This window comes from Chiloscyllium plagiosum, unplaced genomic scaffold (genome assembly GCF_037043375.1).
Source record: "Chiloscyllium plagiosum isolate Xiang-an unplaced genomic scaffold, Cpla_swu_hap1 HiC_scaffold_15, whole genome shotgun sequence".
Classification (NCBI taxonomy): Eukaryota; Metazoa; Chordata; class Chondrichthyes; order Orectolobiformes; family Hemiscylliidae; genus Chiloscyllium; species Chiloscyllium plagiosum.
Genome location: NW_028270153.1, coordinates 6,463,067 through 6,488,027, shown reverse-complemented (window position 1 = coordinate 6,488,027; position 24,961 = coordinate 6,463,067). Strand labels below are relative to the sequence as shown.

The 24,961-nt window shown below is 41.1% G+C and overlaps 1 protein-coding gene across 1 annotated transcript in view; it reads right to left on the bottom strand.

Moving 5' to 3' along the window:
* Positions 1-6,079: 6,079 nt before the first annotated feature.
* Positions 6,080-24,961, bottom strand: part of col9a3 (collagen, type IX, alpha 3) — a 287,297-nt gene continuing 268,415 nt past the window's right edge. The window contains exons 30-32 of the mRNA XM_043710900.2: positions 17,302-17,484; positions 14,394-14,471; positions 6,080-7,629 (exon numbers count right to left, since the gene is read on the bottom strand). Coding sequence (XP_043566835.2) covers positions 7,445-7,629; positions 14,394-14,471; positions 17,302-17,484 — 446 coding nt within the window. The 3' untranslated portion in view covers positions 6,080-7,444. The remainder of the gene's footprint in view (positions 7,630-14,393; positions 14,472-17,301; positions 17,485-24,961) is intronic.

Below are 24,961 nucleotides of genomic sequence, written 5' to 3'. Positions count from 1 at the left end.
CACTGATGATCCCTTACTCTACAAAAAGAGTTAATTCATTAAGTGAAATCTGTTTGCAGTTTTATTTCGATGACCAGTTAGTTGTTGAAGGTGCTATTGATCTGTAAAATAAAGGATGACCAAATCATTTAAAATAAACCTGTTTCTTAATTTACACTATACAAGTACACTGTGCTATATGATTTAAGTATATTTAATATTTATTTGTTATACCGCATAACTCTTAGTTAATATGTTCAAAATAAATATAAACATTAAACCCTTGAAGGGTTTTCTGTCAACTTAGTGTGTAAATAACAAGGCAAATATACTAATGGGATGTTTCATTGTATATTAAATTCAGGTATGTGAAAGATCTATCATTTACATTAAGTTTTAAATCAAATTATTTGTATTTTATCTTTTTGAGCTAATAAAGGTATTCATCCAAAAAGATCTTGTTGTTATTTATTGAGTCTGATTTTAGAATTGTAATATAGAGCAATGTGAAACAGGTTAAGATTTCACATTTTGAATGTTTAATTGATTTAAAAAATTGTTCTGACATAATTGAACAAATCTACATGAATAGTGAGGTATAGATTCTCTATCATTTCTAATTCCAGTGGTCCTAGAAAGTAACTTATGAAAAAATAAATATTTGGTTTTTACACCCTTAAGCCTATCCCTGGAGTGATATCAGAATATATCACATTGTTTTCTATGTTGTAATAATGTCAATTAATGCAGTCACATCTGTATGGTTGGACCTTTTAACTGGGGTATTTGTTAAAACACAAACCGAACTTTCTTTCAGCATTCTGTGATGCACTCTGGTCCTCCGATATAAAAAGTTGCAAGCTGCAGTTGGCATCATTTAGTATCTTAATAAGCAAGTAATAGCCTTTTGAGCTCTCTTAAACAAATTTCCACAAATTCAAAGTTTGCTGAGTGAAGCTTTGTAATTACTCCAGAAAAATAGATCACAAAAATGTGCTTTTTACATTTAATAGTAAATTTGATTGTCATAGAGATGTATAGCATGGAAACATGTCCTTTGGTCCATCCCGATAAAGATCCTGGGAAACTGCGCCTGCTAATGTAGTCCACTCAATCCACATGAAAGCGAGGAAATACCAAATAAAAACTGAAAGAACTGTGGATGCTGTAAATCTGAAACAATAACGAAGTTGCTGGAAACGTGCAGCAGATCTGGCAGCATCTATAAAGAGAAATCAAACATTTAAGGACCGGTGACCCTTCCTTAGAACTGAGGGTAGCTAGGGAAAATGTCAGTTTATATGCAGAAGATAGGATGGGGAGGGGGGTAAGAAGTAAACAATAGATGGGGATAGAGACCAAAGAGAGAAGAACAGTTGGACAAATGAGTCAATAACTATCTGGCTGGCAGGGTGAATAGTTGTTGATGGAGACTGTTAGTGTCCAGCAATAGGTTGTGTGTAATGGCAGACTGTGATAACAAGTCCTGGAGAAGGGTTATATCCCAAATATTGACTTCTACACCTCCTGATGCTGCCTGGCTTGCTCTGTTCTTCCAGCAACTTGTTTGACTACTATGTAATAACAAGGCCTGGTGTGTGTGGTAGGGGCCTAGGATATGGAGGAATTCAGACCATAAAATTACTGAACTCCATATTGAGTCCAAAGAGCTTCAGGGTCCCAAAGTTGTTCTTTCAGCTTTCACTGAGCTTCGCTGGAGCGCTGCAGCAAGCCTTAGACACAGAAGTTGGCCCAGTGAACAGGGTGGTGTGTTAAAGTGGCAGGCAACTGGAAGTTCAGGGTTTCTTTTGCAGGCAGAACGTACATGTTCTACAAAGCAGTCACCCAGTCTATGTTTCGTTTCCCCAGTGTTGAGGAAACCATGTTGTGAGCAGTGAATGCTGTAGACTAGATTGAGCAGCACAGGCAAGGTGCTGCCTCACCTTTGCAGGTTTATTTGGGCCCTTGGATACTGAGGAGGAAGGAGGGAGATTAGGGAGAGTTTCAATGATCCTGATGATTATGACTGCAGCAAGTGTGATTGCAAATCCTATTGGAACGCATGGATTGGTGGAGGAGTGATTAAAGGCAGTGAGGAATTGACAGGAGCCGGGGGGTGTGATAGGTGGCAGTCTCAGGAATGCAGGATACTGTAGATACAGTCAGGTAGATGGGTTACCGCCAGGAAAGCTAGAAGGGCAGGTGTTACACCCTGATCCATTCTTCCTTCACTCCCAACACCCACACCATGGCACCTTTCCCTGCAACTGCCAAAGGTGTAACAGCTGCTCATTTATTTCCTCTGTCCTCAGTATCCTAGGCCCCAAACACACATTCCAGATGAAGCAGCCCTTTACCTGCACTTCTCACAATCTAGTCTACTGCATTCACTGCTCACAATGTAGTCTCCTCTACACTGAAGTGTAGATTAGGTGACCACTTTGCAGAACAACTATGTTCTGCCCGCATAAGAGATCCTGAGCTTCCTGTTGTCTGCCACTATCAGACCGACCCTGTTTTCTGTCTCAGGCTTGCTGCAGTGCTCCAGTGAAGCTCAGTGCAACCTGGAAGAACACCTCATTTTCCAGTTGGGGACCCTGTAGCCCTCCAGACTCAATGTGATTTCAATAATTTTAAGGCCTGAACTCCCACATGTCCTAGCCCCCTACCACACACACCAGGCCTTGTTATTACATAGTAGTCAAACAAGTTGCTGGAAGAACAGAGCAAGCCAGGCAGCATCAGGAGGTGTATCACTTGGTCTGCCATTACTCACTACCTATTGTTAGCTGCTAACAGTCTCTCTTAACAGCTATTCATTCAGCCATATCATTATAAGACTTCTTTGTCTGTCCAATGTTATTCTCTCCCTTTGGGCTCTATCCCCACCTATCATTTACTCCTTACCCCCTTCCCCACCCTATATTCTACATATGACCAGCATTTTCCTAGCTGCCATCAGTTCTTAGGAAGGGTCATCGGGACCAAAATGATAACTTTGATTTCTCTTCACTGATGCTGCCAGACCTGCTGAGCCTTTCCGGCAATCTTTGTTTATTAAAGCGAGGACGCTGCTTAGCAATGTCAGGTCTTATTAACGTAGCATCAGTACCCTCTAAAATGCTCTAGCCAGCTTGCAGTTGTATCTAATCACCACAAAGTCGGATTTAGAAGAAGAATGAATTAAACTGAATTGACCAAGATGTGGGAAATCACAAAAGCATCCAGAAGTCCGCCAATATTACTGTCTCAACCTGTCCCCAGGTTGCGTTCCCCAATTCTTTACAGCTCCAGGGAATATACCCCAAATTGTTATGCTCCCATGAGGAGGGATCAACTAGCTTCCCTTTATTTATTGCCCTTTTGGTTATCTGCAACAAGGTTGATAAAAGATATTCTTTCCCTGTGGATATTATCTCTGCCAGACCAAATTATTGTATCTTTTAAAAATTTAATGAGGATTTCTTAACAAGAGGGCTGAGTGGTTAACACTGCTGCCTCACACCGCCGGGTTCAATTCCAGCCTCGTTCGATTGCCTGTGTGGAGTTTGCACATATTCCGTGTGTCTGTGTGGGTTTCCTCAGAAAGATGTTGTGAAACTTGAAAGGATTCAGAAGAGATTTACAAGGATGTTACCAGGGTTGGAGGATTTGAGCTATAGGGAGGCTGAACAGGCTGGGGCTGTTTTCCCTGGAGCGTCGGAGGCTGAGGGATGACCTTATAGAGGTTTACAAATTTTGAGTGTCATGGATAGGGTAAATAGACAAAGTCTTTTCCCTGGGGTTGGGGAGTCCAGAACTAGAGGGCATAGGTTTAGGGTGAGAGGGGAAAGATATAAAAGAGATCCAAGGGGCAACTTTTTCACACAGAGGGTGGTACGTGTATGGAATGAGCTGCCAGAGGAAGTGGTGGAGGCTGGTACAATTACAACATTTAAGAGGCATTTGGATGGGTATATGAATAGGAAGGGTTTGGAGGGATATGGGCTGGGTGCTGGCAGGTGGGACGAGATTGGGTTGGGATATCTGGTCAGCATGGACGCGTTGGACCGAAGGGTCTATTTCCATGCTGTATATCTCTATGACTCTATGTGCAGGTTAGGTGAATTGGCCATGCTAAATTGCCCGTAGTGTTCAGGGATGTGTAAGTTAGGTGCTTTAATCTGTGGTAAATGTAGAATAATGGGGAACGAGTTTGGGCGGGATACTCTTTGGAGGGTGGGTCTGGACATGTTGGGCTGAAGGGCCTGTTTTCACACTGTAGGGACTCTATGATAAACTATAGCTGGCACAGTGGCTAGCACAGCTGCCTCACAGTGCCAGGGACTCTGGTTTGATTCCAGCCTTGGGTGACTGCCTGGAGTTTGCACATTCTCCCTGTGTCTGCATGGGTTTCCTTCAGATGCTCTAGTTTCCTCCCATAGTCCACAGATATGCAGGCTAGGTGGATTAGCTATGGGAAAAGCAGGGTTATAGGATGTTCGTCTGGGTGGGATGTTCTTCAGAGGAGTGGTCTGGACTCAATGGGCCAAACAGGGATTCTATGATTTTAAACGCAAGGTGAAATACCTACACAACATGCATACACGTTAGAAATGAGAGGTGAGTCCAAATATGATATTTTCTAAAAAAGCACACACTTCCATGAAGAGTAGACAATGAGATGCTGGCACCATTTCTTTGGGTTATACCAGTAGCACTGATGTTAATAGGTGAATAATTGATTTTGAGATGTTTGGCTTTGCAAGATAGCTGAAAAGGTATTGCCCTGTTTCCTCTTGACTGTTGTATCACTTGTGCTGGCTTCCAATGAAAAAATGGAGGTTTCCTTTATTTTTACCTGCGGCATAGAATCGCTGTGTTTTCTCAGTTGTGATGCTCACAGCACACAGTTCAGAATTGAAACTAGCTTTTAATCATTACCAAGAACTCTTTAGTACCACTACTGACTGAGCTAACAGTGTCCTAAAGATCTTAGCTGCTAGACTGGGCCTGTAGCAGATGGCAAAAGAAGCAACAAGAGGGGAAAATCCACTTGACCTCATCCTTAATAATCTGTAGCAAATGAAGTGAACATGCTAATACTGGTAAAAGTGACTGCTGCACTGTCTTTATGAAGACAATTCAATAAAAAGGGCAGGCGAAGCACTGGAAGAAGATAAACACCTATTGAAGCTACAATTTAGAACTCTGCATGCCAAGCTTCTCTGCCCCAGAACAACCTCTCTCTATCTCATTTACCTCATTATAGGCAGGAATAGTTATGTTCATCAGGACTGAGGGTTAAAATAGCCCAAGCTTGATTTGTGAAGAGAAATTAGAATAATTTATATTTTTGTTTCTGATTTACAGCAATCGCAGGTCTTTCGGTTTTGATTTCTGCACTAGATGGTTAATTTTCAATGATGGATCACAGATCTGAGATGTTAACTCTATCTTACTGTTTATTAAATCTGCTGAGTAATTGCAGCATTTTCTTTCTTTTACTTCACATTTCCAGCATTTGCAGTATTTTGCTTTTGTATTAGTTTCCAACTTGTTGCCCGGAGTTAAAATCAGAACCAAGAATAATTTTTGAACCTATAACCTTCTAATTCAGGAAGAGTTATAGTAATACAGCCAAGTAAAAGTGATCTGTTTGGTTAATTTATAATGAAGACATTGAAAACTCAAGTTTGATTTATATATCATATACGTCAGTACTGTTTTTTTTCAGTAGACTGTTCCATTTAAAAGTCTGTTGTATGCTGTTACAAGATATTCTCCCCAGGCTGCCACCTTGCTATCAAAGATTACTGACATCTATACAAAATAAAGAACTTCCTTAAAGTATGCACTGGAGCTGTCAATAAGACATATGGCTTTTTAACACAATATGATACTGGGGGTCAGTGACTTTGGTTTAGCCAGCACACAGTCTTGGACTATCATTTCAACTTTCTGTTGTACTGGTATTCCTTCGGTAGGTCACAGAAAGAGCAAGAAAATATATCTAGCTTTTCCCAGTAATAACAGGAGGCCATTTAACCATTGCCTGTGCCATTACCATTTCAGAGGGTCTGGCAGAGATGCCTGAGACTTAATTAAACTCGGGAACAGATTACGGTTATATGTTTATTAAGGGATAGTTGGGTGAAAACTGGAGAGATATTTTTGAATATATATTTTACATATGAGGAACAGTTTGTCGGCATCCTGTAAGGTGTAAGTTGAAATAAAACTGTGACCAGAAAAGTACATGCCTGAAATGTATCTAAGTAACTTTTAACCTCTGGTGTTTAACATGATTCAGCTCCTTTGCAAAATTATCCAGTGAACCCATTCCATTTCCCCATTGTACTATTTTGCTTTTTCCACTTTTTGATATCAATTTCTTTTCCGGTCCTTGGGCTCACCACTGATTTTTCTTTTGACTTTCTTACGAAAGTTATGTTTGAATCTGGTTCCAATGCCCTTTCAGGTTGCAAATTCCAGATCACTAATTTGATGTGCTTAAAAAAAAATCTCATCTTCCTCTTAATATACAAGCTGATGTTCATATATACATAGGACTGCCTTCTTGACTGAGCTGGAACTTAGTTTATTGTCAATTGCTGGGACTGAGTTAAGTTTTCTTTTTTTCTGAAAAGTGGCTTTATTCATTATCTTACAACAGATGGTGGTAACAGCTTTATTTTACAGACAACAGGCACCCACAATTAATAAATATTATTTTAAAATCAAGGATACTAATTGGTTACCGTTCATTGTGGATGCAGGAGTATGACAGGGATTTATTAATTTATGGAAAATGTTACAAAATGGGACAGAATATAGTAACAACAAGCCATAAATTGTTACTTAGAATTCACAAAAACTTGTAATTTCCACAAAAAAATTATTAAACTAGGAAAAATGAACATTCAGGAAAGAGAAAAAAATGTGGGCACAAATACTATAAATCTCATTTGTCGATAACACTGGTTACTTAAATGTCTGAAATTTAGAGTTGCTGGTTTTAAATTTAGGGTACTATACAAAACACTATAACCATTAGATTTATATCATATGTACAGTGTAACCCCTCACAGTTCAGATGTTGTAACACCAATAATTACAATAGGGTGTGTCTAATTGAGGTAAGCATTTCTAATTAATAGTATTTTGTAAGAAACAATGAGAGCAAATGGAGGAGCCAAACTAAAGAAATAAGTATTTTAAAAAACGGAACATTCGAACCAGAAAAGGCAGATAGTCTTTACAGATCTCAAACAGAATTGGAAAAATGATGAAGGAACATATGGTAAAAAGCAAAGTGTCTGTTTTTAGCACCTTCTCAAACATATTTATAAGACATTTAGATATCAGGAGCCAAAATGTTGATAAATTGTCCTTGATTTTGTTGTCTCTTTCGATTCACTCAATCTCAGGAGGAACTGGGCTTCGTTTCAAGTTATCTTCTTATTTTCTTATGTGATCACACTCTTCATGACTTTTTAGGAGACCCTGATTTTACTGCTGCAATAGCTCCCTGGCAGGCCGAGGTATCGCAGATTCCTGGTGTTCCCATAGCGCCATTTCTTCCAGGTCGTCCTAACTCTCCTGGAGGGCCTGGGTCCCCTTGTGCTCCATCTCGCCCATTCTTACTCAGTCCCATGACTCCTGGGGGCCCTATAAATGAGAAATAGAGTCATTGAGATGTAAAGCAGGGAAACAGACCCTTCGGTCCAACTCGTCCATGCCAACCAGATATCCCAACCCAATCTAGTCCCACCTGCCAGTACTCAACCCACATCCCTCCAAACCTTTCCTATTCATATACCTATTCAGATTCCTTTTAAATGTTGCAATTATTCTAGCCTCCACCACTTCCACTGGCAGCCCATTTCATACACGTACCACCCTCTGCGTGAAAAGGTTGTCCTTTAGGTCTCTTTTATATCTTTCCCCTCTCACCGTAAACCTATGCCCACTAGTTTTGGACTCCCCCACCGCAAGGAAAAGAGCTTGTCTATTTACCCTATTCATGCCCCTCATGATTTTATAAACCTTTATAGGGTCACCCCTCAGCCTCTGACACTCCAGGGAAAACAGTCCCAGCCTATTCAGCCTCTCCCTATAGCTCAAATCCTCCAACCCTGGCAACTTCCTTGTAAGTCTTTTCCGAACCATTACAAGTTTCACAACATCCTTTGGATAGGAAGAAAACCAGAATTGCATGCAATATTCCAAAAATGGACTAACCAATGTCCTGTAAAGCTACAACATGACCTCCCAACTACTATACCCAATACTCTGACCAATAAAGGAAAGTATACCAAATGCCTTCTTCACTATCCTATCTACCTGCGACTCTACTTTCAAGGAGCTATGAATCTGCACTCCAAGGTCTCTTTGTTCAGCAACACTCCCTAAGACCTTACCATTAAGTGTATAAGTCCTGATAAGATTTGCTTTCCCAAAATGCAGCATCTCGCATTTATCGAAATTAAACTCCTTCTGCCACTCCTCAACCCATTGGCCCGTCTGGTCCAGATCCTGTTGTAATCTGAGGTAACCCTCTTCACTGTCCACTACACCTCCAATTTTAGTGTCATCTTCAAACTTACTAACTATACCTCTTATGCTCACATCCAAATATTTATATAAATGATGAAAAGTAGAGGGCCCAGCACCAATCCTTGTGGCACTCCACTGGTCACAGGCCTCCAGTCTGAAAAACAACCCTCCACCACCACCCTGTGTTCTACCTTTGAGCCAGTTCTGTATCCAAATGGCTAGTTCTCCCTGTATTCCGTGAGATCTAACCTTGCTAACCAGTCTCCCATGCGGAACCTTGTCGAACACCTTACTGAAGTCCATATAGATCACATCTACCACTCTGCCCTCATCAGTTCTTTTGTTACTTCTTCAAAAAACTCAATCAAGTTTGTGAGACATGATTTCCCATGCACAAAGCCATGTTGACTATCCCTAATCAGTCCTTGCCTTTCCAAATACATGTATACCCTATTCCTCAGGATTCCCTCCAACAACCTACCCACCACCAACATCAGGCTCACCGGTCTATAGTTCCCTGGCTTGTCCTTACCACCTTTCCTAAATAGTGGCACCACATTAGCTAACCTCCTGTCTTCTGGCACCTCACCTGTGACTATCGATGACACAAACATCTCAGCAAGACGCCCAGCAATCACTTCCCTTGCTTCCCACAGAATTCTTGAGTACACCTGATCAGGTCTGGGGATCTATCCACTTTTATGCATTTCAAGACATCCAGCATTTCTTCATCTGTAATATGGACATTTTTGCAAGGTGTCACCATCTATTTGGAGAAAGTGAGGACTGCAGATGCTGGAGACCAGAGTTGAAAAGTGTGGTGCTGGAAAAACACAGCAGGCCAGGCAGCATCCGAGGAGCAGTGGAATCGACGTTTCGGGCATAAGCCCTTCTTCAGGAATGAGGCTGGTGTGCCAAGTGGGCTGAGATAAAAGGGCTGAGATAAAAGGGGGAGGGAATTTGGGGGAGGGGCGCTGGGAATACGATAGCTGGAACCCTCCAACCACACGGGATGGATATAGATTTCTCCAGCTTCCTCATTTCCCCTCCTCCCACCTTATCTCAGTCCCAACACCCAGATTCAGCACCGCCTTCTTGACCTGCAATCTTCTTCCTGACCTCTCCGCCCCCACCCCCTCTCTGGCCTATCACCCTCACCCTCACCTCCTTCCAGCTATCGTATTCCCTGTGCCCCTCCCCCAAATTCCCTCCCCTCTACCTTTTATCTCAGCTCACTTGGCACACCAGCCTCATTCCTGAAGAAGGGCTTATGCCCGAAACGTCGATTCTCCTGCTCCTTGGACGCTGCCTGGCCTGTCACCATCTATTTCCCTACATTCTATATCTTCCATGTCCTTTTCCACAGAAAACACCAATGCTTGTTTCGTATCTCCCCTATCTCCTGTGGTTCCACACAAAGGCCGCCTTGCTGATCTTTGAGGGGCCCTATTCTCTCCCTAGTTACCCTTTTGTCCTTAATGTATTTGTAAAATCCCTTTGGATTCTCCTTAACTCTATTTGCCAAAGCTATCTCATGTCCCCTTTTTACCATCCTGATTTCCCTCTTAAGTATACTCCTACTGCATTTATACTCTTCTAAGGATTCACTCGATCTATCTTGTCTATACCTGACATATGCTTCCTTCTTTTTCTTAACCAAACCCTCAATTGCTTTAGTCATCCAGCATTCCCTATATATACCAGCCTTTCATGCTAAAGGGAATATACTGTCTCTGGACTCACGTTGTCTCATTTGTGAAGGCTTCCCATTTTCCAGCCGTCCCTTTACCTGTGGACATCTGCCCCCAATCAGCTTTTGAAAGTTCTTGCCTAATACCGTCAAAATTGGCCTTTCTCCAATTTAGAACTTCAACTTTTAGATTTGGTGTATCCTTTTCCATCACTATTGTAAATCTAATAGAATTATGGTTGCTGGCCCCAAAGTGCTCCCTCACTGACACCTCAGTCACCTGCTCTGCCTTATTCCCCAAGAGTAGGTCAAGTTTTGCACCTTCTCTAGTAGGTACATCCACATACTGAATCAGTAAATTTTCTTGTCCATGCTTAACAAATTCCTCTCCATCTAAACCTTTAACACTATGGCAGTCCCAGTCGATGTTTGGGAAGTTAAAATCCCCTACCATAACCACCCTATTATTCTTACAGATAGCTATGATCTCTTTACAAATTTATTTCTCAACTTCCCTCTGACTCTTAGGGGGCCTACAATACAATCCCAATAAGGTGATCATGCCTTTCTTATTTCTCAGTTCCACCCAAATAACATCCCTGGATATATATCCATGAATATGCTCCCTCAGTACAGCTGTAATGCTATCCCTTTTCAAAAATGCCACTCCCTCTCCTCTCTTGCCTCCCTTTCTATCCTTCCTGTAGCATTTGTATCCTGGAACATTAAGCTGCCAGTCCTGTCCATCCCTGAGCCATGTTTCTGTAATTGCTATGATATCCCTTACACATGTTCCTAACCATGCCCTGAGTTCATCTGCCTTCCCTGTTAGACCTTTTGCATTGAAATAAATGCAGTTTAATTTATCAGTCCTACCTTGTTCTCTGCTTTGTCCCTGCCTGCCCTGACTGTTTGACTCTTGTACACAAAGTTACAGAGAATGGAATTGTGTCAATTAACAGGCTAGAGGGACCTCCATATTCAGACTTACAAGGTGAGAAGATAGCAATGCAAAGAAATAATAACATCAATACAGCTCCTAAAACCCCAAAACAATTCATGCAGACACAACTATTCCCAGACTGCTATGGGAGATGAGGGAAGAAAGTATAGGGACTCTGACCCAAGTTTTTAATTCCTCCCTGACTGTGGCGATGGGGTGGGGCATTTGGGAAGTGGTGCCAGAGGACTGGAGGACAGCTAATGTGGATCTGCTTTTCAAGAAGGTAAATTTATGGGTGGCATAGTGGCTCAGTGGTTAGCACTGCTGCCTCACAGCACCAGGGACCTGGGTTCAATTCCAGCTGTGGGCAACTGTATGTGTGAAGTTTGCACATTCTCCCTGTGTCTGCGTGGGTTTCCTCTGGGTGTTCCTGTTTCCTCCCACAGTACAAAGATGTGCAGGTCAGGTGAATTGGATATGCTAAGTTGCCCATAGTGTTCAGGGATGTGTAGGTTGGGTGCATTAATAAGGGGAAGTGTAGGGTAATGGGTTTGGGTGGGATACTCTTTGAAGGGTTGGCATAGATTTGTTGGGCCGAAGGGCCTGTTTCCACACTGTAGGAATTCTAATTCTAACCAAACAAAACATGGACACACAAGCTGAAAGTGATGATTTTTTAAGGACTATCTTTGAAAAAAGAAAAGATGGTAAAGAGAAGGGATTTGTGGAGAGATTCCAAAGTTAGCTAACCAGGTAGTTCTGGACAGGGTTATCATTGATGCACAAGTCAAAGGAACAGTGTTCTCAGAAATGTTTGTAAAGCTGGAAAACAATAAAGAGATGGGCTGGGGGTGGGGTGGGCGGTCACCATTAAAGAATAAAAATACAAGCATGTGAATTCAGCTTTGAGGTACTGAGTGACAGGAGGCCAGTTAAAGTATGTGAGGTGGGGACAGAGATTGGTGGCGAAAAGTGAGCAGCATATTGTGTCGGATAGGATTTAAGCAGCAGAGTTTACCTTCTTGAAAAGTGGAACCACGTTAGCTGTCTTCCAGTCCTCCAGACCATCCCCCATCCCCATAACCAAGGATGAATTAAAAACTTTGGTCAGAGTCCCTATAATTTCCTCCCTCACCTCCCACAGCAGTCTGGGAAACAATTCATTTGGACCTGGAGATTGGTCCACTTTTATGCCTGCCAAAACCTACAATTCCATCTCACCCCCTCTAACAAACTGCCCAAGAAGCTCATAGTCATCAACTTCCCTAAAATTATAAAATGATTTCTCCTTCTTTCTCCAGCATGAAGACAGATGGAAAATATTTGTTTAATATGCTACCAAAGTCATCTAGCTCCATGAAGAGATTGCCTCTTTGGTCCCTAATTGGCCCTCTGTTTTGCTGGTTTCTCTTCCCCTTAATACACTTACAAAATATTTTGGGATTCTCCCAAATCTTTCCCATCAGTGTTCTTATTGTGAAACTTCTTTTTTCTCTTAATTGCTTTCTTAAGTTCACGTCTGCACCTTCTATATTCCACTAGGGCGTCAGTTGTTTTGATCCTTTTGTATTTATTAAAAGCCTCTCTTTTCCTTCTTATGCAGTCTTGAATATTTACTAGACATCCAGGGTTCTCTGTTACTCTTACATTTCACCCAAACAGAACATCATTCACACACGTTTCAGATCCAACCTCAAGCTGGGCATATTACTTTTCTTTCTGACACAGTGTTTTCCATCGTGTTTCAAACATTTCTTTGGCTTTGCATTTGGACACTGATTCTCCTTTCGTCTCAGTGAACATTACACTTCTTCCCAGGCACTTGATTCCTGCAGTTTCTTTGTTGCCATCGGAGATGGAAACCAATGAAAGCTTTGGATCCTGAGCAAAATCTTTTTGTTTTGTACACCAATAACAGTTTTGTTTCTTATTTGATTATTTTAGAGATCAATCATTATACATTCTCACTGAGCTCCCCAGATCCACTGACTTGACTGTATCTCAACATTAGTTCATAAGAGTCATAGAGATGTACAGCACAGAAACAGACCCTTCAGTGCAACTCGTCCATGCCAACCAGATATCCTAATCTAATCTAGTCCCATTTGCCAGCACTTGGCCCACATCCCTCTAAACTCTTCCTATTCATCTACCCATCCAGATGCCTTTTAAATGCTGTAATTGTACCAGCCTCCACCACTTCATTCCACTCACATAAAAAGTTGCCCCTTAGGTCACTTTTATATCTTTCCCGTCTCACCCTAAACCTATGCCCTCTAGTTCTGGACTCCACCACCCTAGGGAAAAGACCTTGTCTATTTATCGTATCTATGCCCCTCATGATTTTATAAATCTCTATAAGACAGCCTCTCAGCCTCCAATGCTCCAGGGAAAACAGACCCAGCCTGTTCAGCCTCTCCCTACAGCTCAAATCCTCCAGCCCTAGCAACATCTTTGTAAATCTTTTCTGAACCCTTTCAAGTTTCACAAAATCCTTCCAATAGGAAGGAGACCAGAATTCAACTGTTAAAAATACAGCATTCATAGAAATGGTGAGGCATTCCAATACACCCATTCCATCTAACTTTCCTAAGTTTCATTGATCTGTTCCACAGAAACTCCTGCCAAGAAGATCAATATTAATTTTACCCTGAAGATTAACACGTACCATATTTTCCATATTTTGCTGCCTACACTTAAGCATTTGTGTGTTGTTTTATGAGAAATACTGTAATCAGTTTCAATTAAAACCTTTGATAAATGAATTGTTTGACAGAGGACCTATTAATGTTTGACAAATGTTAAAGGATCATTATTCCAGGTGCTTCATCACCAGTTGTTTAATTCTCATTCCTGGCAAAGAGATTCAGGGGAGTAACTCCAGAGCTCAGGACCCAGGCAGCTGTCAGTGATGCAAAGAAAACACTAGGAAAGCACATGAGGCCAGTTTTGGATGATCACAGAGATCTTAGTAGGTTATAGGGCTGGAAAACATTGCTGAGTTAGGCATTAACGTTTATCTAAGCTTCCAAATAAAAGTAATAACTTGCATAGTTCACAACACAGTAAAAACTCAATTTTAAAATTATTCTGCAGCAGAATGATCAGCTTACAAATATGTTCTTTGATGCAAAGTACAAAACAGTTAATGATTTTAAAAAGCACAGAGTCTTAACATCAACTCGTCTGTATTGTAGGATTACAGGTTTGTAAACAAAGTATGTCTAGTATTTGGTAGCATACCTGCCGGCCCTTGAGGTCCTACTAAGCCACCAAGAGATTTACCGATAACTCCCTTGTCTCCCTTTACACCATGGTCACCTTGAATTTAAAAAAAGTAAGATTCAGGGTGAACACTTCATTATTCAATAGAGCTCTCAAGTGTAACATACATTTATAACAGCTTTCTGAAATATATGTTCTTCTATTTAATATTCATATGTCATGAAGAGATATATCACTTTCGATAAACTGATCTTTAGCAACAGGTCTGTTCAATCTCTGTTAACTTCCTTTTCAATATACTATGCACATAATGTGAACTAAATAATGATTTTCAGTCTGACGTTATTGAACAATTTGTCACAGATCTGTTTTAGGCCAAACTGATTTTGAAATAATTACCTTTTGCTCGCTCCCTATTACAGTGGAAGTGGATGAAGTGCTGCAGGGTGCATTGTTCTAGATCATGCTCAATGCTTATTTAAAGTCAACCACCAGAGGGTGCAATTCCAGTGGAATGCTTCATGGTTTCTACTGAAACTGAGCATTGAACTGGCTGGGGTTCTGTTCTCTCGAAAAGAGAAGTCTTTAAACTTATAATGGGATTTAATAAGGTAGACATAGAGGATTGTTTCTAGAGGAGAGCAGAATTAGAGGTTATAAATATAGAAAAAATCCAAAATGGAATTCCTGGCTTTCACACAAAGCGTTGAAGTGAATGCCATAGATGCCCTAAACTCTGAGGGAGAAAGAAATAGGAGAAAGTAATAGGGTGAGATGATGTGGAGTTGCAGGAGACTCAAGAGCATAGACTCAAGCACGGACTAGGGCTGAATGTGCACTACCACCAAGTCAACGATAACACCTACTATGTCACGCACAGGTTGTATTTAGAAGCTTTTGGGACTGAGTCAGCTTCAAGGTGGGGTGTCTGATGAGAAAAGTATACAGCCAGATCAACTCTGAATTGTATTCCATTGTAGTTGGTTGCCACATGAGGTGGTGCACTAGGGCACTAGGTGTTCAACTTGGTGGAGTGTGGAAACTTGTAGACCTGTCATTAGAACACTCTCACCCAAGCTCCATGGAATCTTACAATGCGCAACCCAATGCTCTTGCTAATCTCTCCAAGAGTATTTTTGCTTTTGTTATAAACTCAATAAAAGGAAGTGAAAGCAGCAATCATCATCAGTTTGAACAGGAATCCTCTGGCTGCCAGAAAGGGAGATAAAATAAAATGTTTTATGATTTGAAGGGATGTTGAAACAACAGAAACCTTCAAAGACAAATTGGATAAATGCTTGAATAGAAAATAATACAGTTAGATGGGGAAAGGGCAGAGTAGAGGAAGAGTTAACACAGACACAATGGGCAGAATGGTCTTCTTTTTGTGTGCAAATTGAAAACCTTATTGGCATCAGCTCAAGCAACCAAACCTAGAGGCAGCTTTCATGGCTTCCTAAAGCTGGATTCATCCAGAATGAATCTCTCTTCATGACACACAACATAGCAAAATCTTTCCTGATCCTTTGATGTTCCCTTAACAACTCAGTGGCATGAAGTGTGGACACTAAATGCTGATAGAAAACATTACATCACCTTTGATCCAATCGGCCATCAACACAACCAGTCACATACTATTTGGATGCATCTTGACTACCTTCAAGCTTAATGGGGAAAATGGGCCTCAATTCTTCACTTCTTCCAAACAGTCTCAGAATTTCACCTCTGGGCCATTGGATGTGAGAAGCAGTTAGCTTGAGTAAGTTTGATATCCACTCTCTACTTCCACCACTGGGGAAATAGTAAGCCACTTGATCCTCTCCATGGAATTTCCACCCCCTACAGCCTTTGCCACCAATAGAATGGCAAGATTCTGAAGGGTCTTGATAGAGTATGCATAGCGAATGTTGTCCTTGGCTGGGGAATCTAGAACTTGGGAACACTCAGAAGATGAACACTCTGAGATGGAATATTTCTTCACTTAAAGTGTCACAAGTCTTTGAAATTCTTCAACACAGAGGATTATCAGTGCTCCATTATTGAATGCATTTAAAGTTGAGATAGACAGATCCTCAGTGTCTCAGGGAGGTTAAGGAATGTGGGGATTGGGTATGAAAGTAGTATTGAAGCTGAAGATCAATCATCATTGTATTGAATGGGATAGCAGGGCTGAGGGGGCCAAATGGCCTACTCCTACTCCTGTTTCTCATTGTCTTACAAGAACAAAGTCATGGAATCACAATCACCACCAGGTCCCTTCTGATTTGAACATATACCACTGGTCGTTCAAATCTTGGAAATTTATATCCAGAATTCCTTACCCAATATTGTTTGGGAGCACCACTCCTACAAGAATGGCAGTAATTCAAGATGAAGGTTCACACCACTTTCTCGAGGTGGCAAGGGATTGGAAACACTGGCCTTGCCAACGAAATGCCCACATCCCAAAGGCAAACTCAAAACAGCAATTGTAGCCCCTTAGCCATATAATTTTTTATATTTTAAGTGATTAGATTAGATTAGATTAGATTACTTACAGTGTGGAAACAGGCCCTTCGGCCCAACAAGTCCACACCGACCCGCCGAAGCGCAACCCACCCATACCCCTACCTTTACCCCTTTAACCTAACACTACGGGCAATTCAGCATGGCCAATTCACCTGACCCGCACATCTTTGGACTGTGGGAGGAAACCGGAGCACCCGGAGGAAACCCACGCAGACACGGGGAGAATGTGCAAACTCCACACAGTCAGTCGCCTGAGTCGGGAATTGAACCCGGGTCTACAGGCGCTGTGAGGCAGCAGTGCTAACCACTGGGCCACCGTGCCGCCGTGATGCACATGAAGGTTCAGCATATGCTAGTGTAGTCTAATTGGTGATGGGTCAAATCCTGTGTCAAGTTAAACCTCCAAAGTCAGCCTTACCTCGCGGGCCTGTGTCACCAAGTTCTCCAGATGGTCCAGTCAATCCTGGTGGACCTCGTCTGCCTGGATGGCCAACTCCGCCCTTTGGCCCTGGTGGACCTGGAAGACCAGGGGGGCCACGTCTTCCTATCATTCCAGGGGCCATTGGCCTTCTCAGATTATTAGCTAACAATGCAATCTGATCTAGAAGGAGAAATAAACCACAAGAAAATTCAATGCGCTTAAATTAAACTTTCATTCTGGTCAGAGGTTTAAGCTCAGTTCTTGTTATTGTATGATTTCAGATGTTGCTACATGTCTGGTATCTTTCAGTATTTAGACACCACTTCTGTTATAATGCAAACCAGAAGAACTTGGATTAGTACAACACCTCGGCAAAAGTGAGGACTGCAGATGCTGGAAACCAGAGTTTAGATCAGAGTGGTGCTGGAAAAGCACAGCAGGTCAGGCAGCATCCAAGGAGCAGGAAAATCGATGTTTTGGGCAAAAGCCTGATGAAGGACTTTTGCCCGAAACGTCAATTTTCCTGCTCCTCAGATGCTGCCTGACCTGCTGTGCTTTTCCAGCACCACTCTGATCTTAATGCAACACCTTTCAGAGCCTCAGAATATCCACAATGCTTTGCAGCCAATGTGGTTAAATCACTATTCTGGTACCTTTTTTTCCCAATTCAGTAACACCCACTACCCAGCAATGAGATGACTAACCCTGATTAATTTGTTCCTGGTGGTGTTCATTGAGAGTTAAATATTGGTCATGGCACCCAGGGAACTGGCCTGCTTTCCTTCGAGGGAAGATGGGGCACCAGTTTAGCAAAAAAGCTAGTTTCTCTGATAGCTCTTTTCGTACTGCACTGTAATGGCTACCTGGGCCATTTCATGTTCCTGGCTCCATTCCCATCAGGTGCTCCGGTTAAACTGGAATCATTGGGTCAAAGATCAAGGTGAGGAAGAGTGGGAAAGACAATTAGATTCAAGGGTATTACGGTTAGGCTTAATAGAATGTAGGAGGAATGGGAACTGAGAAAAGCAAGGAGGCCCAGTTTTAAAGTCCTGGCAAATAACATAATATGTTAGGAGATGATAAACCAAACCTTGACCTCAGGGTGTTACATCTACTGTACAATACAATATATTTCACCTTACAAGAGAGGAACTACACTTAATCCTAAATTCTGTGGGAGAAATGTTGAGGTGTTATCCTAGATATGAGCATAACTTTTGGGTCTTGACTAACCTCAGGTTTTTAAGATTGAAGGAAGGTAGGACAAGCAAAGCAAGTTCCTCTTGGAACCAGGAGCAACAACGGATGTGAGATTTCATTACCTCGTATCAGATTAAATTGTGCAACACAAGAATTTAATAAAGACTCTAAACTATATTCATTTTTTGAATTAAATTCAACATTTTTGTAAAATAAATTTGGCAAAAAAAAACATTTTTAGTTCTATTTTGGAACCAAACTCGATACCTTAGGTTTCTGATTGATTTAATTTTGAAATCCTAAGTATTGAAGAATAGTTTCACAAAAGCTTCAAGAGGCATAAATTTTGAAATTTACCTATGCACTGACATAGATTATATAATATATCATCATTTTCAAAATAGCAACATTAAGAATGAAGATAAATAAATAATATTTTCTTCAGTTTTTAATCATCAGTGTGTTCTGACACAAATTAGACATGGAAAATAACAGATACACATTTTAATGGTGTTCTTTCTCCTCTGCGCAATATTAAACCGTGCATAGAACACAAGTAAACATTCTCCACATACCTTATAGAGTCATACAGCATGGAGACAGACCCTTTGGTTCAAACAGTCCACACTGAACACAATCCCAAACTAAACTAGTCCCACCTGCCTTATCTTGGCCCTTATCCCTCCAAACCTTTCCTGTTCATGTACTTATCCAAGTGTCTATTAAATGTCGTAATTGTACCCACATCCACAACTTCTTCAGAAAGTTCATTCCCTGTGCAAACCACCCTGTGTAAAATATTTGCCCCTCATGTCTTTAAAACTCTCTCTTTTCACTTTAAAAATATGTTTGCTAGTCTTTAAATCCCCCATCCTGGGGAAAAGACACCTACTATTTAACCCCTAATGATTTTATAAACCTCTATCAGGTCACCTCTCAAGCTCTTACCCTCCGGTGAAAAAAGTCCCACCCTAATCAGCCTTTCTTTATAACTCAAACCTTCCTTACCCTGCAACATCCTATAAATCCCTGCAAGCACATGTGTAAACATCTTGAAGGGAATGTTAATTGTGTATCTTAGTCATGATTTCAGGCACAGCTGATTGCCTCTGCATTTCCTGTTGTAAATTGGTGACATTCACAGTGCCTTTTTGTCCAGTTGACAGGCATGGTGAAGTTGCAAGTGGAGTACCTTTGGCTCCTAGGTACTCCAGCCAATCAGAAGTTTAAGCTTTTACAGACAGGTTATAGCACATTAACATGTCATTCGGCTGACCAGATTCATGCTGGTGATAGAGGCACACAGAGGCCCCATCCCATTCCCAAAATGGTATACAATGTGGTGAGCATTTGTAATCTTCCTCCAAACTCTGCCACCAAATAATATATAAACAAGAAATAGCTTTGACAACTGACTGTGGGTAATGTAATCAGAACATTGGCAATAGAGGCAGGAATAGGTCCTCTAGGCCCTGTTGATCTTCTACAACAGCTCTATACATGGGCATTGAATAGGCCAACCTTCCTCCTGTTCTGGTAGAATGACTCTCTGTCTTTCCTGGTCAATCCCCTAAACTGCAGTTACCTTTAGAGTCCAAAATGCAATTATCTCAGTATTGAATAGACTTAGTGACTGAACACCCACTGATCTCCAAAGGGAACCATTCTGAAGATTCTGGATGCTTGATAAGAAAGAGAAAGCTACCTTCTTTTACAACACAGGGAAACCCCTCTATACCTTAGTTAATGCAATCCATCTCATTACTGTTCCTATCCTAGTCACAATGTATAGAATCAGGAACTCAGTGTCCACTGCTAACAGCTCATGCACAACTAAACTGGAGATTGTAGAGATTATAACAAGGTCAACCAGGTGTGAGTTCCCCAATACTGAACAGCCTGGACAGAATAAATGTTGGGAAGATGTTTCCATTGGCAGGAGAGACTAGGTCCCGAGGACACAGCCTTAGAGTAAAGGGAAGACTCTTTTAGAATGGAGATAAGGAGAAACTTCTTCAGCCAGAGAGTGGGGAATCAATGGAATCCATTACCACAGAAACCAGGTGGTGGAGGCCAGGTCTTAGAGGAGCAAGAATTAATCAAGAATAGTCAGCATGGCTTTGTCAGGGAGAGATTAGGTCTAACAAACTTGATTTGAATTTTTTTGAGGAGGTGACTAGGTCTGATTATGAAAGGCATAGATAGGGTCAATGGGAATAAACCTTTCCCCTCAGTAGTGGGTTTCAGGTAGGGGGCAGGATGAAGAGCTTATGTTTGAAACATCAATTCTCCTGCTCCTCTGATGCTACCTGACCAGTTGTGCTTTTCCAGCACCACACTCTCAACTACATTTAAGTGGAATCTAGACAAGTATTTAAGGGAGAATGTAATAGAAGGTCACAACAATATATTTAGTTCTGGAATGATAGGAGGTTGCTTGAGTAAAACATGAAGACTCCCCTGCACTTGTTGGGCTGAATGGCCTGCATCTTTGTTACACATTCCATCTGATCTTATGCACCTCTTCTGACCACCTTTCGGGAAGTTCTTCCTAGGTTATAACAACTCAGTACATAAAGTATTTTCTCCTCATGTCACCTTTGTTTTTTTTTAAAATACCTGAGATCTGTTATCAACCTTTCTCCTAATGGAAACAGCTGTTCTTATTTGCTCTATCACAGTATTGCAAAAAAGTCTAGTTTGTGGAACTCTGTCAAACTCCTTCTGAAAGTCTATATGTGCAACACCAACCTCATTATCCTCATCAATATTTCGATCAAAGGAGAGTCTGTCTATTCATAGAGTCATAGAACATTACAGTACAGTTTGAGGCCCTTTGGCCAATTGCATCCAAGCTAATTATCAACTGCCTACATACTATAATTCCATTTCTCATCACTTGGCCCATAGCATATAAGGCTATGATGTTTTAAGTGTTCATCTAAATACTTTTTAAAAGTTGTAATGATTCCCACATCCACCACCCTTTCAGGCACTGAGTTCCAGACAGCCACCTAATAAAATAACTTACCCTCAAATCCCCTCTAAGTCTCCTAACCCCTACCTGAAAACCACTACTGAGGGGAAAGGTTTATTCCCATTGACCCTATCTATGCCTTTCATAATCAGACCTAGTCATCTCCTCAAAAAAACTCAAATCAAGTTTGTTAGACATGATCTCTCCCTAACAAAGCCATGCTGATGATTCTTGATTAATCCTTGCTCCACTAATTGAAAATAAATTCTGTCTCTCAGAATACAGAATGTTTTGTTTTCCTATCACTAATGTTAGACTCACTAGTCTATCGTACCCTGCTTTATCCTTACCAACCTTCTTGAATAAAGATACTAGGTTAACCTCTGGCACCTTTCCCATGTGCATAGACGATTTGAAGTTACATTATAGTTTTCTAGGTGCACTGATAAAATTTCCTTGGTCGCATATTTGATAGATTTCAGCATTTTCCCAATATCTAACTTACTTTCCTGAATTAGTGGTGTTACATTTGCAATGTTTCAGTCTACTGGGACCATTGCAGAAGTAAGAGAATTTAGTAAAATCATAACCAGTACTTCCACCAGCTCTGGTGTTGTAGTGAGGACTTGGGGTAAAATAGGGAGCATACTCCATCCATAAACTCCTACTTGCTCACATATCACGGCAAAACCTTTCGTTCACATATCATGTGTAATTACAGCTTCCTGCCAGTGGGGACACTAGAATGCCTCCCTTGGCAGGAGTATGGAATGAGTGTAACTTATCACAAAGCCATTCTAACTATTGTATTATTTCTACTATATTGGAATATTTTTATAGGACAAGCAAGTAGATGTAAGAGTTTTGAAACAGATATGCATAAATGTAGCAAATCCTTCTCTTTAAAATCTTACACGTGTTCTCTGAAATAACTTGAAAGAAGATGGTATCCCATTACTAAGTCACCTTTTATTTGTACATGGCAAGTCCATGACACTGATCCAGCTCCCTCAGGGCCAGCTCTCAGAGTGTCAGGGTGTCTGACACTTCTGTTTATATATGTCAGCCATGGCTCCCTAACTGGACCAGATTAATAGCCCAATCACAAGATCATAAGATACTGGGACAGAAATTAAGCTATTTGGCCCATCGAATCCGCTCCACCATTCAATCATGGCTGATAAGTTTTTTCAACCCCATTATCTCAATTTCTCCCCGTAACCATTGATCCTCTTGACAATCAAGAATCTATTTATCTCTGTTTAAATATATTCAGTGACCTGGCCTCCACAGGCTTCTTTGGCAGTGAATTCCACGGATTCACCACTCTCTGGCACCACACTCTTGACTCTGATCTCCAGCATCTGCACTCCTCACTTTCTCCATTTAAATGTAATTGTGCTATCCCCTTCAACCACTTGCTGTGGCAGCAAGATCCACATTCTCACCATTCAATTCCTGCCTTAGGCGACTGACTGTGTGGAGTTTGCACGTTCTCCCCGTGAGTGCGTGGGTTTCTTCCGGGTGCTCCGGTTTCCTCCCACAGTCCAAAGATGTGCAGGTCAGGTGAATTGGCCATGCTAAATTGCCCATAGTGTTAGGTGCATTAGTCAGAGGGAAATGGGTGGGTTACTTGTCAGAAGGTCGGTGTGGACTTGTTGGGCTGAAGGGCCTGTTTCCACACTGTAATATATTGTAATCTAATCTAATCTAATCTAAATCCTTTTTGTTATGAAGGTGTAGAAGTGTACTGTACCCTTAAGAGAGTGAAGGACTTAGAGAGGCACATTGAGTGCTGGAGAATTTACAATGTAACATTTGGTCCAGCGGTTGCCCAGATACAAAAACAAATTCAAATTCAGCCAATCAGTTTAAATTATACCCCAAAAAATACCAAGCTCCAATCAAGTTTGAATTTAGTATATTGACAGTATTAAAAGCCAATGACACAATCTGATGCTTTGGGGGTATTAGATCGGGGAAAATTGAACAGTTGAGAGAGAACTGCCAAGCCACCAGCATGTACAGACTGCCCAAACCACAGCTCTCTTAAAGGTACCATTATCTATCAGTGACCTGTGAAACAGACATCCCAAAGAAGAAGAAAATCTAAGAGGAAGATACAAAGGGAAGGTTCGCCAGCTGCTTGGTTTTGAAATTTGAACTTTTGGTAAATCTTATTTGAGGGTTTTATCGGGCTAGTATTGTAGAAGGGAAAGTAAAAGGTAGGTATTGTAGAAGGAATTGTAGATAGTTGTTAGTTAATTATTCTCTGTTATACTTTAAGAAATAAAGTTGTTACTTTTTACTGTACTGCCTCTCAAATTTTCACAGATTACTGTATGGGATAAATCCTTTCTGTGTTGCTGGTTTCAGTTAAGCAGGTGGGTTTACCCCATGTCATAACACTTTGGATGAAGAAGTTTCTTCTGAATTCCCTTTCAGGTTTCTTTGTGACTACCATAACTGACAAAGGTAATTGCTGAATGCTTGAGGGTACATGTTTACAGGACTTTGATAAAGAATAGAGGGTAAGACTATTTGGATATGTTTTCCAAAGAGCTGGTCCAAGCATGATCAACCACCTTCCTAACCTGCAATCTTCTTCCTGACCTCTCCGCCCCCACCCCACCCTCACCTTGACCTCCCTCCACCTATCGCAATTCCAACGCCCCTCCCCCAAGTCCCTCCTCCCTACCTTTTATCTTAGCCTGCTGGACACACTTTCCTCATTCCTGAAGAAGGGCTTATGCCTGAAACGTCGATTCCCCTATTTCTTGGGTGCTGCCTGACCTGCTGCGCTTTTCCAGCAACACATTTTCAGCTCTGATCAACCAAATAGTCTCCTTCTATGCAGTATAATTTCTAAGCATATGGTCTCATGAAGGGGAAATTGCATTTGCTTGACAAATCAGAGTGGTACTAATCAGAAGGGGTCAGCATAAAGATAATGGTATGTTGGGCATCTATCAAGGCTGTTACCATAAGGGTCGATAAAGGAGAAATTGTAGGTGTGGTACATTTGGATTTTTACAAAGCATTTAATGAGGAGCCACATAAAACGTTATTACACAAAATTATGACTTGTGCACTTAAGACCAATACATGAATGTGAGTAAAGAATAAACGGTCAAAATCAGTAGAGATTGTTGCAAAATTGGGTAGAGTAATTGTAGATTGGGAGGCAGGAAGTTAGAATTTGGTGTTTGTAAAATTGTAAAAGCGTTGCACGGTCCCTCTAAAAGATGGTGTTTTCTTCTGCACTTTGAGATTAAAATAGATGTCTGTGAGCAGCAGTTTGAATTAGCCAGTACACAGATAGCCCAAACTGAAACATTTGTATTAACAGGTTTACAGTTAGCAGGCCAAGCAATAGTTTTTACTAAGATATCAGGTTTTGAATTTAGCCAATCAAAGCGAACCAGGCATTTAAATATAAAATAAAACCTATTCCAGTTAAATCTGATGGTTTTGACAGTA